This window comes from Callospermophilus lateralis, chromosome 18, assembly GCF_048772815.1.
Source record: "Callospermophilus lateralis isolate mCalLat2 chromosome 18, mCalLat2.hap1, whole genome shotgun sequence".
NCBI classification, from domain to species: domain Eukaryota; kingdom Metazoa; phylum Chordata; class Mammalia; order Rodentia; family Sciuridae; genus Callospermophilus; species Callospermophilus lateralis.
In genome coordinates, this window is record NC_135322.1 from 60553385 (window position 1) to 60572300 (window position 18916).

The 18916-nt window shown below is 43.4% G+C and overlaps 1 protein-coding gene across 2 annotated transcripts in view; it reads left to right on the forward strand.

The window, feature by feature from the left end:
- The window catches only part of Gan (gigaxonin), a 383888-nt gene that overhangs the window by 321046 nt on the left and 43926 nt on the right, over positions 1-18916 (forward strand). The window contains exon 1 of one of the 2 annotated variants that reach the window (XM_076837792.2): positions 8863-9132. The exons of the other annotated variant lie outside the window; for it this stretch is intronic. Within the exon in view, the coding sequence (XP_076693907.1) occupies positions 8966-9132 (167 nt within the window). The 5' untranslated portion in view covers positions 8863-8965. Of the gene's footprint in view, positions 1-8862; positions 9133-18916 lie in introns of those variants that run through there. 2 annotated transcript variants of the gene reach the window in all.

Sequence of the window (18916 nt, forward strand, 5' to 3'; positions counted from 1 at the left end):
TCCCAGCAGGGCACTAGTGGAGGTGGCTACTGTAGATTTCAAGAAACTCCCAGTCTGGGGAAAGGTCCAATGTTAACAGATAAAGGTCACTGGTGGGATGGGTATGACTGTAGTTTTTGAAGCTAACATTTACTGAATGTGTACCACATGCCAGACACTGTGGCACACAACTGCACCTGGATGATTCCATTCATCCTGCACAAAACTATCTGAAGCAGGGACCAGTTGTTCCCAGTGAGAAGCCTGCGGCTCAGGCAGTTTAAGCCGTATGCCCAGGCCAGAGAGCTGGAAAGGCGCAGAGGCAGGATTTCAGTCTGGACATCTGACCCCAGAGGTAGATTTCGAGGTGCAATGAGACAAAAAGGAGCCATGCAGGAGGGCTTTACAGAGGTGAGGCCGGAGAGGCAAAGAGGAGTTCTGCAGGCCCCAACGCATGGGAGGAGGCGTTGAGGCAGGAGGGCAAAGCAGGTACACAGAGTCAGCAGGACGTGGCCCCTGGTGTTCAGGAGTTCAGGAGTTGGAGTGAGGGTTTGGCATGAGGACAGTGGGGTCTAGAAGATGAGGAAAGGAGGAGCAGACAGGATAGTGGGACATCTGAAAGGCCAGGCACAGGATTTGGACTTTCTACCTGGAGGATATGGGGACTAATGAAGGATGTTAAAGGCAGGCTCAGAGCAGGAGTGTGATCTACTTACCTGTGTGCAAAGAGGAGGTGACTCCGACAGTGTATTGGAACCAGTGTCTTCATCATGTTTTCCAACTAAATTACAACTTTCTACAAACCGTTCATGTACAAGTTCCACTTCCTCCCCTAGAAGCCAATTAGTTCCTTAAGTTTACCTCCGACCCTAATTGCTTGTGGTCTCCCACAGTACCTGGCATTGGGAGGTGCTTAAAATTTTTATTGAATGAATAAGTAGTTAAAAGCATGAGTGGATTTCACATTTAGGACCATGGTCTCTGAAATACTGAATTTTGAGCTAGATTTAAGAAAATGCATACATCTGAGTTGGATCACAGACCTGAGTGTAAATGGGAAAACAGGAAAAGCTTCTAGAAGAAAGCACAGGAGGATATCTTGATCACAGGATTTCTTAAACAGCATATGAACACACCAGCCACCAAAGAAAAGACTGATAAATTGAACTTCATTAGAATTAAGAATTTCCGTTCCTAAAAGAGACCACTTAAAAGTAAAAAGGCAAACTATGAACTAGAGGCAGAAATTCATCTTTACATTCATATACTGAAAAACCCCTTGCAAATTAATTTAAAATAATGGGGCTGGGGGTGTGGCTCAGGGACAGAGCACTTGCTTAGCATGAGTGAAGCCCTGAGTTGGAACCCTAGCTCCACAAAAAAACAGCAGTAGTGACAAAACTTAAATAACCTCCTAACCCTAACCACAGAACACCAAGTGATTACATGGTATATAAAAAAGGCATTCACCATCATTATTCACCAGAGAAATACAAATTAATACAAGAGATGTCACTGCACATCAATCAGAGGGTACAATTAGATGACTGGCATCACCAATTACTACAGGATGTGGAGCCACCAGAACTCTCAGACATTACTGGTGGGAGTATAATTTGAAAAACTTGGAAAACTTTTGCAGTCCCTACTCAGGCTGAACATATGCCCATCCTACAACTCAACAGGTGAACTCTTGGACCTAGCCTCAAAAGGAAAAAGTGCGGACATCCCACCAAGACTCTTTAAGAACACCCATAACAGTTCACTACAATAGTCCCAAACTAGGAACCATCCAAAGATTCATTAATAAGAAGTGGGTAAGTTGTTACACACCCACAGAATGGTACACTCATAGCAATAAAGAAATCATTGCTACAAGTGGCAAAAAGGAAGGATCTCAAAGACCTCATATGGAGTGAAAAAAACCAAACACAAAAGCTGAAGTATAGGAGAAGTTGGGAGAGTGGTATTGAGGAACAGCACGGCTGAGAGCACCTTCAGGTCTTACTGGAAATGTCCTTCATCTTGACCTGGCTGGTGATTTCACGGGTGTCATCATCCCCAAATGTGCACGGAGCTGCACACATGAGGTTAGTGCACCTTACTCTAGGCTATACTTTGGTAGAAACTTTTTTAAAAATAAATGAAAAGTATTAATTAGTTCCAAAACTTGGTGGTGAAAGAAGAGGTCTGACATATTTCAGAAAATAGATGAATGGATTAAATGCTAAAAACAAAATAAATGCAGGGGGCATGAAAAAAAATGGGGTAGAATGGAATGTTTAAAGAACTGTAGGTGTCAGATAGAGTTAGAAAATAGATGAAGTTTGCCCAAATCCTAGGGAGAAGCAAGAAGGGAGCTTGTCAACCCAGGCCTGGAGGGGGTACACCTGCCAGGGCCCAGACTGTGCAGGTGGAGAGACTAGGCTTTCACTTAAAGTCAACTGGAAGTTAATAATTACTGAGCAGGGAAGGATGCCACTAGAAACAAGGACGATGGTGAGGGGATAATAAAGCATTTATTGAGCACCTTCTATGTGCCAGACCCAGTGGTCAGCACTTCACCAGCATCACGTCACTTTATCCTGGTGGTAAGCGTGGGAGGAACTGCAATATTATCCCAATTTCTCAGAAGAAGGAACTAAGAAGCCATGGAACTTTCCCCAAATCCCAAGGCTGGGAGAAAGAGACCCAGGAGGAAGCAGTTAAGGAATCCAAGGAATTAAAGGGATTCAAATGACTTCACAGACATTTAAAAGAGACCCTAAGGCTCAGGCCAGTTACACAATGGAAATTCTACTGAATAAACTGGCTCATTGCAAGACCAGTTGTGCACCAGCTAGGATTGTTGGGAAGGACAAATTTTGACCCATGATGGTCATAAGTATATGACCAGCATACAATACCCAAGCCAAATTGATAGGGTAAAAAGTGCAAAGCAGTGCACCTTGAGAGAGAAAAATAAAGTTCTGGCATTGGACCTCATTTGAAAAAGTTATTGGGAACATCTATGCCCAGAGCTGTTGTATTGGGACCTTCCAAGGTATGGAAGTTTAGTTTCAGGTCCTTTGATAAGTCAGCTTCCTCCAAATTGGCAGTGTTGGATAAGATGGCAAGAGATGGAAAGATCCAGGAGGGCTTTCAGTCACACATTCATTCAGAAAGTAAATATTTGTTGAGCACATGCTATATTCCTATTATTTTAGTCTAGCAATACTTTGAAGAGCAAGCTAAGAGAATAAGAGAGTCTATGAAATTAGACAGTACAAAAGTGGGAACATGCCAGGCCAGTTTGGCTGGTGCACACTGAGAGGTAGGTGTGACAGGAAGTGAGGTTACAAGGGAAACAGAAGGCCAGATCACACAGGGCTTTGAAGGCCATGGCAGGGGCATAAGATTTTTATAAGTTTGATAGAAAGCCACTAGAGGACTTTGAACTAAAATATCGCTTGATCTAATTACCTTACAGGGAGAAAGAATTCCTAAGGAGGCAAGAGAAGAGGCCAGAGGGGTGAATGGAGGCCGAATCAGGGTGATATTGGTGGAGGCCATGAGAAGGGCTGGATTCAGAAGACAGTTTGCCTAAGACATGCAGGATGTGCTGATGGGTTGGATGAAGGGCCTGAGAGAGGTCAAGAATGACTCCAAGTTTTTACCTGGTTAAATGAATGGTGCTGCCGCTTACTTGAATAATTAGGTTCAAGGGGAAAAATCAACTTATTTCCTGACACGTTGGGTCCACAGGTCTGTTAGATGTCCAGCTGGTCTCTAGTCTCTGTCTCCACTTCCTGGCTGCCATGAGCTGAGCAGCTCCCTTCATCATGCCTTACTGCCGTGATGTTACGCTTCACCTTGGGCCAAAGCAATGGAATCAGCCAACCATCGACTGGACCTATACAACTATGAGCCAAAATAAACTTTCCTCCGCTAAAAAACAAACCAACAAAGGAGATGTCCAATTGGAGATGGCAAGCAGGCTGTTGAGTAAGCCAGTTTAGAGTTCAGAGGAGAATTATAGAAAACATCTGAAGTCACCCCTTATAGATGGAAAAATCTCCAATCTCCTTATCTATTATTTTTATTTATTTTTAGGTACTGGGGACTGAACACAGGGTGTTTTGATCACTAAGCTACATCACCAGCCCTTCCTATTTTGAGACAGGGTCTTGCTAGGTTGCACAGACTAGCCTTGAACTTGTAATCCTCCTGCCTCAGCCTTCTGAGGTGCTAGGATTACAGGCATATGCTGCCATGCCCAGCTACATTCAGCCAGTATTTATTGAGCACCTACTGTGTGTCCAGCATTGTGCTGTGGTGGTGGCAGAGCATGGATTTGGACAGGAACTATCCTTGTATGGTCTTGGAGCTTCATTACAACTTAATTAGTTCCCTGGTTTCTAAGACTGTTCTCTGACTACTGTGAAATATATAGAATCAACTCTCAAGTGTTATAAATACTAAGATGTTCTCTGACTCAGCAATTTGGAAGAGCTTAGATTTTTCGGAAAGCAAAAAGCTATATATAGATTTGGACAAATGACAAATTTACCCAATAAAATGTCTGAAGTCTACCTTAAAATGAATCAGAAGAGACTGTCTCAACCAAATTGGTGTTCATGAAGTCAACCTGGTGTAATGGAAAAGCTTGCAGGGCTGGAAGGCACTTCTGTTTTGCCCAACAAGGTCACTTGAATGACCTTGACCAAGACCTCTGCTGGTCGTGTACTTCAGTATTCTCTTCAATAAGCTGAATCCATCTGATTCAATGTTTTCTAAAGTTTTCAAACTACTGGCTTTTTTCTTTGTTTTACAGTGTTCATTTTATTGGGCTAATAGTTTTTTAAAAATAAAGGCCCAAATTCCTAAGGTGATTCTTCTCTTGAGGGCCCAACTTCCACAGCAAAAGAAAGTTTATTTTTTTGCAAGTTGAAATTGCTTGTTTTTCTTTTATGATTTCTTTTTTTTTTTTCTTGGTTGTTAGAATGGCATATGATCAGTGCAGAAAATATAAATATGAAAGTGCAGAGAATAAGGTCTCTGTAAGACCACTAAGATAACTCTCTCTCAACCACTGTATATGCAGCAGATCAGACAGCAGCAGCTAAGACACATTTGTTGAATGATTACTGTTAATATCAGACAAAAAAAAAAATTTCTTTCTCTAGAGGTTGTTTAGCCTATAAAACAGAAGAGTTCCACAGTCAGTCATCAGAGACTGAAACTGCCAGGACAGTATCAGATGTCTCAGATTGCTTGTTTCACAATAACAGCTGATATCTGATACCTATGGAATGTCGGGAAACAACAACATTATTTGCACCATTCTGATGGTCATAAATAATATCAAGGGCGGCTCAGTTTAAGCAACATAGAGAAGGGTGCAAAGCTGTCAACGGCTCAACCAGGAGTGGCTCCTGCCGCAGTGGGAGGCTATGTCCTGCCTCGCAAGTCCTCCTTCCATGCTTGGACCCTCTCTCTCCCCATGGCACCAGGATGAGCTTTCTTAAGGCACCTGAACTCAGCTACTATCACTTTACTTTTTATTGGCAACATAGCATCCTTTAGATTATCAACTACCTTTTCAGTAAACTAAGAGTTTTCTAATTACCTCTGATAATGAATTAAAGCTAGATCCTGCCTGTAGACCCATGCTACTCTGCCTCTTACCCCAGTGGAATTAGTTGCTAATGGTGAATAACCAGAACATTCAACATATAGAATTGAGCTTTCAGGATCTTTTGAAAAACTGTTATATCCGGCATCACTGGGCCCTCAGAGCCATCAGCTGGAGTGGGGGGGATATGTGTTCTCAGCTCCCCCAAACCCCACCCGGCCCCTTTGTCTGACATCCTGCATCCCATTCTATCTCATTTACCTAATTTGCTACGTCTAGCTAATTATGTCAAGCATGTGCCCACAGCACAACACAGCTCCTGCCCCAGGAGCAGCTCACAATCCACCAGGGGGACAGACTTACAAACCAGTAAATGAAAGCACAGTGAGAGTGGCAAGTGCAGCAAGAAAGCATGAACATGGCATGGTAGGGCCTCAGAGATGGCTGAGCCACTCTGTCCTGGGAAGCTGGCTGAAGGTTTCCTGGAGGTTCTGTTTAAGCTGGCTTTCAAAAGATGAACAAGAGTTCACCAGGCAGATGCAGGGATGGAAAATATTGGAAGCAGTGGGAGTGGTATTCAAAGTATTCAAAGGCAAATCAGGGGTCTTCTGCTGATTTGCTCTGCCAGTTGCCCAAATGAGCTTCTCCAGCCAGCAACTACCTTTCTCCTGATTGACATTGTGTATTAGCCTCTGTCCAGGTCTTCCTATTCCTTCCTTCCATCAAAACAGAGAAGATTTACCTCTACCAGGCTGCCTGACTAATCCCCACTCACTTCGTATTATCTCAACTAAGGCAACCTTCCCACTGTGGGATAACTGGTTACCTGAGGTGATTCTGTTATTGGGCCTCTTTGTTTTATTTTGGAATCCCTGTCATTTGAAGAATAGCCCAGTATTCCAAGCAATCAATTAAGTATTTATCAAATACCTACATTGGACAGAGAACTCTCCAAGTCATATACACCATTTTAAAACCCAATTGAGAAGAAAACAAATTAACTAAGACCAGAGAGTATAATTTAGAAAACCTTTATTAAGTGTCTGGTATTCACAGATTTTTTTTTTTTTATCCTTCTACATTCAATGAGTACTACTATGTGTCAAGTACTATGCTTGGCACTTGGAAATCATGCCGAGATACAATAAACATACAAGTTAGCAGGTAACATGAACAAATAAACTTATTAAAACAAATTTACTGCTAATGCAAAGTTCAAAGTACAGCAATTGCTTGGAGAAAACAGTGTTGACTGTGCCCAGAGTTGGGTACACAAAAGATAAACTCTTATTGCCTCTCTTGATTTTTTGGTTGTGTGTGAGAGAGTGTGTATGTGTGTTTGTTATGATATTGGGGATTGGACCCAGGGGTACTTTACCACTGAGCCACATCCCCAGGTTTTTATATTTTGAGATAAGATCTCACTAAGTTTCTGAGGGCCTTGCTAAGTAGCTGAGGCTGTCCTCGAACTTGGAATCGTCCTGCCTCAGCCTCCCAAGTCGATAGGATTACAGGCATGCACCACTGCACCAGGTCTTATTATTTAATATAACATTTTCAACAAACACAAAAATATAGAGCTGGGCGCAGTGGCACACACCTGTAATCCCAGCAGCTCAGGAAGCTGAGGCAGGAGGATCACAAGCTCAAAGCCAGTCTCAGCAACTTAGTGAGGCACTTAGCAGCTCAGTGAGACCCTGTCTCTAATAAAATATTTAAAAAGGGCTGGGGATGTGGCTCAGTGGTTAAGTACCCCTGGGTTCAATGCTCAGTAACCCCCCCCCCCAAAAAAAAACAACCCACAGAAACAAAGAATAATGCAACCCATTACCTGGCTTCAACAATTAGTAACTCATGGCCACTTTTGATTCATCTCTACTCCTACCTGCTTTCCATATCCCTTTGTTTTGAAGCAAATCCTAGACATTTTTTTCACTGCACCCATAAATACTGAACTACCTTTTAAGAAGGAATTGGAAATGTGTGAATCTTCCACTATTAACATCCTTTCCACAACCCAGTCTTCCGTGGGAAATCAGATATCTACTGCCAGTGACTCCAAGACTTGGCTGGCTCACAGTAAAGACCTAAGACTCTACTGGAGGTTTTGCGTTGGCTGAAGTCTGAGCTGAAAACAGCATTCTCCCCTGTCAGGTATGCTGCTGACCAGTCTTTTGAAACTTGGTCCTCATAAAAATTGCTAATTATTTGGAGGCTTACTGAGTACCGAATGTTTACACAAAATGGGAAGTACATTCCACAGTCCCATGTGCGTTCCATAACCTTCAGGTTAACTTCAGATGGTATGAGGCTCACCCTGCAGGGTGAGCTGACCCAGAGGTGTTTCCTGACACAGTCTTGATCTTCACTGCGTTGAGCATCTGATCCCATCCTATCTCCCACCTCTTCAGTGTTTCCCACTTTTCCTTTAAAAGAACTAACGTCCAAGTAGTTATTCAACGAGAACATTTATCTGGACTTTCTATATCACACAATTTTATTCTTCTAAAGCAATAAACTATTGTCCACTTACACCCTTTCACCCAGGCCACCAGTCCCTTGTCAATCACTACAGTATCTAAGCACCTACCTGCTTTTAGCACCCCCATTGCCACCCCATTCTCTACGTGGTAGCTTAGCAATCTTTATTAAAACACCAAAAAAACAAAAAACCCTTCCATAGTTCCTAACACCTACCGGATCAAGATCAACTTCCTTACCACAGCCAAGTAGGCCCTTCTAAATTTAAGGCATCCCATGTATTTCTCCAGCTTCATCTGTTCCATCTCCTCCCCGGCCCGCAACCCAAACGGGCTTTTCAGGCTCCGCTCCCTGAGCTCGGCGCTCTCGGCGGGGAGCTCCTCTTCCCAGGTTCGCGATGCGCGCCGCACCTACTGCGCCCTCGCTCACACGAGTCCGCGTCTTCATTTTGAAGATGGAGAAGCTGGGGACGGGCACCTCACCCACGGCCACACTGCTAGTACGCAGAGCCCGCAGGAGTCCGGCCCTCCGGGGCACGGTCCAGCGCCCCGAGCTCTCCGGCACCGGTGCAGCTCGGGCCCGCCAGTGGCCCGGGCGGAGCCAGGCCGCTTCTGATTGGCCGCCTCCGGCGACGGGAGCTAGAGGGAAGGGCGCGAGGGCGTCGCGGAGAGATGACGCAATGCCGAGGCTCCTTAAAGTCACCAGCACCGCGCGCCGCGGATGGCGCAGGCGCGTTCCGGAGGTTCCAGCCACAGCTCGCAGCGCCAAGAGCCGGGCCAGGTGGGCGCGCGCGCGGTGTGCGGACAGGGCGCGCGCCGGACTCGGGCGGCTCGAGGGGTCGGGCCCGGCGGCCTCGGGAGCCCGACCGGCCGCTGAGCAGCGGGTGCCGCGATGGCCGAGGGCAGCGCCGTGTCTGACCCTCAGCACGCCGCACGCCTGCTGCGAGCGCTCAGCTCTTTCCGCGAGGAGTCCCGCTTCTGCGACGCGCACCTGGTCCTCGACGGGGAGGAGATCCCGGTGCAGAAGAACATCCTGGCGGCGGCCAGCCCGTACATCAGGTGAGGAGGGGGTCCGCGGCCGGCGGGCGGGCGGGGCGGGGCGGGCGTGTCCCCGGTCGCCGGTCCCCATCCTCGGCCGCCGGGGTCCGCGGCGGCGCCTTCAGCGCGACGTCCTTCCCGGAGACGCCCGGCCGGGCCGCCTGGCCGCCGCGCCCCGGGACAGCTGCGATGTGGCCCCCTCGGCCGGGCCCGCGCCCCCAGAGCTGCCCCCGGCCGGGCCGCGGCCCCTCGGCGCTCCCCCGGCCCCCGCCCCCGGCGGCCGCTCCGCCCCGGAGGACCCCGGAGGTCCCCCGGCCGAGCCGGACCTGCGCCCGCGAGCAGGGCGGGGCCCGCCGGGGAGAGCCGCCGCTGCGCCGGGCCCGGCCCGGCCCGGCCCGGCCCACGATCCCGGCAGAAGTTTGCCGGCCGCTTGCCTCCGGATCGACGCGCAGTGGGCTGGGCCGGCACCGGGGGCGGACCGGGAGCGCCCTCCCCGCGGAGGAGCCACACAAATGCCTCCCGGCCGGGCGTGGACAGAAGGAAAGCCCCGGGGGCAGCCGCCGACCCCCGGGCCGGTCGGCGAGACTTTCCCTCCTCCTCGGGAGAAGTCCGTTTGAGAGGAGGGTTGTGTGTTTCTGATGGAGGAAGCTGAGGGCGAGTTTTCCCAGACGTATTGTAATGCTCAGGATCAATTACAGACCCAAACCTTGATATTCTAGCGATTAATAATAGTGCGTTTTAAAACTTTAGTAAAACAGAGCTTAACCTGATTTACCAGCTCAACTAACCAGCTTAATTAAAAGGTTAAGACAGTGCTTATACAAGCGTATCAGATCGTGCAGGAGGCTGCGATCTTTTCTATTAGCAACTTTCCTGCAAACTGGATTGCTCTGTCAGTAAATGATGGGAGGGGGAATACTAAAAGCTGAAGAAAGTGCCCAGTAAGCTGGTTAAATATAGACTAATGGTAGAGAATACCTCTAGATTGACAGGTCTGAAAAAGCAAGATGATATGTGCTGTATTCTTAGTGCTTTATCCCAGCAGAACTCAGCACACAAACTGCATTTTCACCTTTGCATTAGGAGATGTTTGTGCTAACTCAGAAGTAGTTCAAGTGCCCTCGAAATTTCTGGCTTCTGGCTTTCTCCTATAATTATATTTGCACTCTTCCTTAGCAGATTTAAGGGGCTGGGGGAGAGTCTTTATTAATAAGGAATTTAGGCCATCAATGTGACAGACAGCCCATAGCTGGCAATTCAGAGGTTAGAACCGTCAGTAACAAAATCATCAGACCAGGGCCTTCCCTGTATCCACAGTAGTGGTCATTGTTTGGGGAAATGCTCAGGAAAACTTTAATTGGTTATTGTTGTAGTTCTTTGAATGGCATGTAGTCAGCTTAAAAGAAGTTGCAAATCCTGAAATACGTGGTATCTCGGTTCACTTGTCTCCATAGCACTTACTGCTGTAATATACCCTATATTTTACTCATTTACTTTGTGGATCTTTCTCAACCACAGTGTTAGCCCTGTGAGGCCAGATTTTTCTTTGGTTCATTGCTGGGCCCCTCATACCCAGAAAGAGCAGTGCCTAGAGGCTTAGTAAATGTGTTGAAGCCTGCCTGCTTTTCTGTCATAGCACACTGGGCATAGAGGCTTGACTCCATTTCCTTGTTAGCCAAGCAGACTCAAGAGTTTGAAGACCCACTCCTTGTTTCCTGTTTTTACTCATAGCTCTGAGTTGATAGATGGCTTAGTCTTGTCTTTGGTTCAGTAATCTGACAAATGAGGGATAAAATATGTCTTTCATTCAATCTTTGAGCCACCTCTGAAAAAGTGAATAATAGTGTTTTGAACACTTGCCAGGTCTGCACACAGGTCTACTGAGATAGTGATATCCGCCAGTTAGGAAAGATATTCTGTGGTCCAATTCTGTCACTTTCTTAAGTAGGAGAATAGGCACTTAATTGAGCATTTATGAGGTTTCTGGTACTTAACAGCTGAACTAGGAGTAGACTCCAAGTTCATAATGGCTGTTCTTTAACTCTTAACCATCAAGTTAGAACATTGTTTGTATTTAACTGTTGTTCACGGTGTAACTTATAGTATGTTATAATTTAAGTGACTATCAAGCACTCTCACATTCATTTTCAACTCTTCTTTCAACTTTTTTTTTTTTTTTTTTTTTTGCAGTTGTAGATGGACAGCCTGCCTTTATTTTATTTGTTTATTTTTATGTGGTGTGAAGGATTGAACCCAATGCCTCACAAGTGCTAGGCAAGTGCTCTGCCACTGACTACAGCCCTTGCCCCATCATTTTCAACCCTTTGTGCAACTGGTAGGATAGATATTTTTAAGATCTTACCAATAAACATGAATCGGTCAATATTTTTCTTCAATAACATATGAATTACTTTATTTGGCTGTTGAAATGATAAAATGTTTTGTGGTTCTTTATCAATTTCAAGGCTATTTCAAAATAATTTGAATAATATTTATTGCTACCTAGAAACAAACTGCTTAGTAATTTTAATGCCAATGATATTTGTCTCTTATAATGTATCTATTTTGTATGGATGATACTACAGAGAATTACACTGAAACAAAATGAATTTGTATGCTTTGGAACTGGTTGGTCTTTATTGTTTCTTTTTGAAGCTTAAGCATTTAAATCTGTGATATGATTAACATATGAATTGAATATTTAAAAGTCTGATAATCTCTGAAGTTTTATAAACCTGAGTTTTGTTTAATGTCTTTAGTGAACTTCATAGTAACTCACAAGAGGTCTGAAGGTCTGAGATGTATAGTTTAGAAGCCATGTATCTATTGATTCCTGTGCTCAACAGAGGGCCAATCCAATTCTGTCATACTGAAGCAACTTTTTTTTTCCTTTGACTTGTTGGGAAAACTAAATGTAGACCTAAGTGGGCCTCTTAAGAATGGCAAGACTAAAAAAAAAACAAAGAAAGCCAAAACTGACTCCATATATAAATGACAATCCGTGACCGTTAGTCTTTCCTTTCTCAGCAATCCCAAGTCCTCCATGGGGCTCATAGGAAGTTTCTCTTTCTTTGTAATATTGCAGTGTCTGGGACCCCTCTGGTCCAGGCCTGAGCCCATTGTTGCCCATGTGGAGTTCAGACCCCTTCCTTTGAGCCTGGTTCCTGGGGCACAATACATGAGGAGAGAATTGAAAGATGAACCACTCTGTACCTCTGCAGTGACTCTATAGTGGCTCTGTACAGGTTCCTGGTCTTTTGAGATGTTAGGTTTTTCTGGGGACCTATGGCAGTATTATTTTTTTTTTAATTTTTGATTGCTATTTTTAGAAATACATGACAATAGAGTATATTTTGACACATTATACATACATGAAGTATACTTATTCTAATTAGAATCCCATTCTTGTGATTGTATGTTTTGTGGAATTCCACTGGTTGTGTATTCATATGTGAACACAGGAAAGTTATGTCCGGTTCGTTCTACTGTCTTTCAGCAATATTATTAGCTTTCAGGGTTTATTTTTAACATTTAATTTTTAATTGTATGTGGACACAGTACCTTTATTTTATTTTTATGCAGTGCTAAGGATTGAACCTAGTGGCTCACACATGCTAGGCAAGCGCTCTACCTCTGAGCCACAACCCCAGCCCCTAGCTTTCAGTTTTTGAGAGTAAAGGTTCCCAAGATTTTCAGATCCTTTGATGAGTCAACTAACAACCTAAGTGGCTTTTTTCCCCCCCTTCTTATTTTTGAGAGAAAACTGGCCTACTGAGGCCTCAAAACCAGCAAAGATCATCTTGGACAGTTTCTCTAGGACCCAGTTTCCTTATCTGTGAGTGAGGTCCGTTCTGCTACGTGAAAAGCAAATTCCCTTTAAGCCTAGATTGCATGCTGTTTTTGTTTTGCTCCATATGTGTGTATTGTAGGGAGGCTGGTCTCTTTTAAGTCTTTATCATTATGTATTGATGTTTAAACATCTCCCTTCCCAGGACTTGGTTGGGTGTTCTGCTGTGTGAATCCCGCCCATGACACTGTGTTGTAACAAGCATTTGTTTCATGCTCTTCATCTGCTTATGTTCCAAGGCCTAATTATTGATGATCCTGTTTTGCCATTTAAATCTGAAATTTGACTCATAGATGATGTTGACGAAACCACTTAAGGACACTAATGTGGTCTCTGTTGGGGGTCCAGGTTTTATAGTAACATGGGAATTATTGTCATCCTTTTTATGGAGCTGAAATTTGTTCTGAGGTTTAATATCACAGGGGTACTAAGTCCGTTATATCATCTATTCTGTACAGAGATCGCTTAGTCCCCAGCTCCCTTTGCTTGATTGATTAATGTGAGTGACCCGGCAACTCCTCTCAGATTCTCTAATTCCTTGTTGGTGCCGTACATACCCCTGAGGTGGCTATAACCATGAGGGTTCCTTGATGGCCAGGAGAGTCTGCAGGGCAGCAAAGTGACTTAAAAGAAATGTTCAGCTAATAACATTTGTTTTCTTTTTTTTTTTTAGTTTTAGGTAGACACAATATCTTTATTTTTATGTGGTGTTGAGGATCGAACCCAGCGCCCCACGCATGCCAGGCAAGCACTCTACCACTTGAGCCACATCCCCAGCCCTGTTTTCTTTATGATATTTTAGTAATCCTTTTTTTTTTTTTTTTTTTTAACTTCCATGTATGCTTTCAGTTTGCAGATGTCCTTATCTAGAGCAACTTCTGAACGATTGGCATAGGATTTTGAGTAGCAATTGTAGGCTGCCAAGTTTCTTGGTGCACGGGATCCAGTTAGAAGCTACAGGGTCTGAGTCTCTTGCCAGATCCTGAGTATTCTTAAAATCAAATTGACTTTCCCCTTGTCCAACTCTTACGGTGATGGGAAATGAGTTGAGCCATATCTTTTAATGAATCTAAGCCTTGTTTGTTTTTATCTACCTACTATAAGGCTTCCCTAACAAATGCTCAAAAGATTAAATGTCCTGAAGGTCTTATAGTTAAATGATTTAAATTGATATTCCCTTTCTCTTTCTCTCTCCCCCAACTTCCTCCTGCTATTTGCAGTTTGTTTGGTTAAGCCCTGCTCATATGGAGTTTTTCAAATGTAATATTAAACTGTTTTCACTTTCATATGATCAAAGAAGCGGTTTTGTCTGGGCTTCTGGGGAGACCAGGCACTTGCAAGTGGGCGCTTTAAGTGTGGATCAGAGGATTTGTTTAAGCATAAAGATGCCTGTGTTTATACCAGGCTGTGCCGGCGAGTGTGCTGATTCTAAAGGCTTTTGAAAGGTTTCAAATGATGAACAAATCAATAAAATCCTTGTTACACTAATGACTCTAAACATAAAGAGAAGTGTTGAATATTTGGAAATGCTGTAGAATTTGGATGTGGAATATTTGGATGTGTTATAGAATGGTCCTGAGAATTCTTATTTTGAGTAATGGTGATAAAATTTAACTGTGTTTAACACTGGTGGTCTAAAGCTATTCCTCATCTTATACCTATATCCTTTTGACTTTTGCTTCTTCTTTTTTTTAATATTTATTTTTTAGGTGTAGATGGACACACACAATGCCTTTTTATTTTTATGTGGTGCTGAGGATTGAACCCGGGTCCCAGCCATGCTAGGCGAGCGCTCTACCGCTGAGCCACAATCCCAGCCCTGCTTCTTCTTACAGTTTGTATTTTCCCTGTAAGTCCCTTTCCTCATTCTTTTTTTTTAATATTTATTTTTTAGAAGTAGTTGGACAAATACCTTTATTTTGTGTATTTATTTTTATGTGGTGCTGAGGATCGAACCCAAGGCCTTGCGCATGGTACATGAGTGCTCTACGGCTGAGCCACAATCCCAGCCCCACTTTCTCATTCTTAAGATAATTTTTATTTTCCAGTTTAGAGATTCAAGTAGTGCTTTTCCACATAGAAACTCTGGTTCCTTAGGATTTAGATTTGGATGATATAGACTAAGCATTCAGATTACAAAACCACCTTATCCATTGTTTAAAGTGTTAATTATCTCTCTCATGATATCAAAGTAGCACCTAAAATTCAATTTATAATCCATAAAGAAAACATAATTAGGACAAATAGGGAGTGGTTGGGGTATGAGTCCTGTGCAGCAAGTCTTTTAGAGAGCTGCATCATCCTTTGGAAGGACACAGGCTATCATTTTGTATACTAAAGCTGTAATATAAATGAATAATTTGTAAGTTAGAATTCTGGGTTAAGGGTGGAGATGTGGGGGTGTGAGGTATGAGAGTGGCAGGCTCTGGTTGCAACCTTGAATTTGAGTGCTTCCCATGGGTTCTCTACCTCCTAAGCCATAATGAGTCCAAAGAAGAAAGGTAATCAAAGGCAAAGGTGACAACTCTAGCTCTGTGGAGAGGAAAAAGTCATATGTCCATCTAAATGCTCCAATACCTGGCCAGAGTTCTTTTTTTTTTTTTTAAAGAGAGAGAGAGAGAGAGAGAGAGAGAGAGAGATAATTTTTTTTAATATTTTATTTTTTAGTTTTCGGCAGACACATCTTTGTTTGTATGTGGTGCTGAGGATCGAACCTGGGCCACACGCATGCCAGGCGAGCGCGCTACCTCTTGAGCCACATCCCCAGCCCCTGGCCAGAGTTCTTGACCTTGAAAGAGCAGAGTTAAAACATACTGCCAGAGAGTGAGTTGGCCATAGAACAATGGTCTGATGTTGCTGCTTCCGTTTCTGTATGGGAATAAATGGCAAATGCCCTAACTTGTCCCAAAATTCTTATGGGAATAATATGAAATATAAATATACAGGTTAAGGATCTCTAATACAGAAATCTAAAATGCTCCAAAATCTGAAACTTCTTACACCAATATAATGCCAGAAGTGGAAAATTCCATATTTGATATCATGTGATGGGTCACACTCAAAATGCAGACACGTAAAACATATTGTGTAAAAATTACTTTCAGGCTATCTGTGTAAGGTGTATATGAAACACAAATGAATCTTTTAAAGTATTTATTTATTTGTTTGTTTGTTTATCTATTTTTAGTTGTACTTGGACACAATACCTCTATTTCGTTTGTTTTTATGTGGTGCTGAGGATTGAACCCAGTGCCTCACAGGTACAAGGCAGGTGCTCTACCACTGAGCCACAGCCCCAGCCCCAGCCCCACATAAATGAATTTTGTGTTCAGACTTGAGTCCCATCTCCAAGATATCTCATGTATATGAAAATATTCCAAAGTTTAACAAAAAAGATTCTGAAACTCAAAAACACTTCTGGTCCCATGCATTTCAGATAAGAAATAGTTGGCCTGTGTAGTACTTTATCATATACTATGGTAATGAAGGAATTTGCCTTTTCTCTCTCTTCAGAGATGCTAGGAAAATGTGATGTTTCAGGTAAATCAGATCTTGGCACAATATTTTGTTAGATAAAACAGATACAGCCTTCAAGCAGTAAAGCTATGCAGAGCAGTGTCCATCATAAATGGAAAAATGGGGAGAATGATTTTTAAAACCAGTTGTTAAATGATGAGATATAGACAGATAAATTTCTTTTCCCCTTTTTTGGAGTTAGCATACTAATGGATATAAAAACTTGAATGTATATTTTGCTTATAGTTATTTTGTGGTTCTCTCTACTTTTTGTGGTTCTCTCTACTTTCTTTTTAAAAATAATTTTAATGGGGCTGGGGATGTGGCTCAAGTGGTAGCGCACTCGCCTGGCATGCGTGCGGCCGGGGTTCGATCCTCAGCACCACATACAAACAAAGATGTTGTGTCTGCCAAGTACTAACAAATAACTATTTAAAAAATTCTCTCTCTCTCTCCCTCTCTCTCTCACTCTTTAAAAAAAAAAAAATTTTTTTAAATAAAAATAAAAAAAATAATAATAATTTTAATGACCATTTAAGGGCAACCCCTTTAGGTCACCTCTTGACCTGCTGGAGCTCTGTCTCTTTTATTCTCACTTGAATAAATCCTTCTCTTTTAAACACACATATGCACACAGAGGTGATTTTATGGCAACTGAATAGACCCAAGTGAAACATGGTTTTATAGTCCTATTAGCATTCATCAGTAATCAATTGCATATGTCTGTGAATAATTGCAAATTGTTTAATATTATTGAGCTCAAAGGTATGCAGTCTCTGTCACTTAAATGGTGTATGTTGACCAATCCCTGAATTGGAGGAAACTTCGTGTTGAAGTTTCCTAAATAGAAGTAGTCCTTCTATTTAGGATATGAGGTTGTATGAGTCTCTTCTAACACATAGGGAATGTTCACTAGAAATGAAGCCAGGAGTTGAAGACTGGTGGGATTTTGAAAGGCACTGAGAATCCTTAGAAAGAACATTGCTAATTGCTTTTGCCCTTCTCTGCCCCACCTGCTTTGCCCTTCTCAGTCCCACCTACTTTGGGGACAGAATTGGAGGCCAGTAGGACCCACCATCTGATTGCATCGCCTTCGTTTGTTTGGTAATGGGTGAGCCCAGTCCCCCACAGACTTCCAGCCTGTCCTGCTTGGAGCCAGGAGTAAGGCTTTATACTTCCTGTATCAGATTAGAGGCTTCTCTTTGGGCATGCGGTTCATTGGTCTGCTGTCCTGCCTGGACTCTTTAACAGCTACTGTCTTATATAAGCAAAACTACTAGGTTTGTCCCCTACATAAAAATTACAGGCCCTGTTCTTGGCAGGGAGGAGTAAAATACTCATTCTCATCACCTGCAGTGGGGTCAGGAGAAAAGGAGTTGGTAGGCTTCCTTCAGTTTCCTTTTATATTGATAGGAAAGGGGCTTATGAAGATATTTACCACTGTCACAGATGTCAGGACCTTCTTTAGAAATGTTATAACTGCCAGGCACAGCATTGCGCACCTGTAATCCCAGGAGGCTGAGGCAGGAGGATCACAAGTTCAAGTTCAGCCTCGGCAACTGAGACCCTGTCTCAAAAGATAAAAAGGTTAAGCATGTGGCTCAGTGGTGCAGCACCCTAAGTTCAATCCCCAATAAAAAGGGTGGGGGTGGCGGGGAGAAAGCAAAAAAGGAAGGAAGGAAGATTGTCACTGCCTTAACCCAATAATAGATTACGTTTCAAGAATTAACGTTGTCCAACGTTACTGAAACATACTGTGTATTATTTCATCGTAGATACATTTCACAGTAAAGGGACCTCATATGTAATTAGTTTTGATTGTTCAGGGGGTTTATACAGGTTAATTACATTCATTACCAGAAACACAGGTGGTAACTCAGGAAACCGCAGCAACTGGTAGGTGGTGGACAACTAGCAAAGGCACTGCCCATCTGGTGCCTACATTTCAGTGGTGTACCCAGTAGTCTGCCCCTCAAAGCTCATTTCCTTGTGCGCCACTTGCCAGTTGAGCGAATCACAGTGTAAGAACCAGGAATATGGAAACCCTAACTCAGCATATTTATTTTTCTACCTCTGTAGAGCTAGTAAGGGAAATAGACAAAAAACTAAAGGTTTTTAAATTATTTTTGATATTCACTTAATGTTGCAATGTTGCGTATACTAGTGTAATAGGATAGGATAGTGTCAGAATTTCAAGAGTGGGGAAAGAGTAGGTTTGCTTTATTTTCTGAGTAGGCACTTCTGAAGTCTGCTGTAAAAGTTGACTGCCCTGGCTCCCTGTCACTACCGTGTTAGCAGCCCTGGTGAGCCGCATTCCCAGACACCACTGTCTTAAGTAGAGACCATTGACTCTCGACTGAGGTTCTCAGACGTGCTCATTCACTCACGAAACCTTTCTTGAATGTTTACATGTGGCACTGCCATGAGCTAGACAGGGTTCTT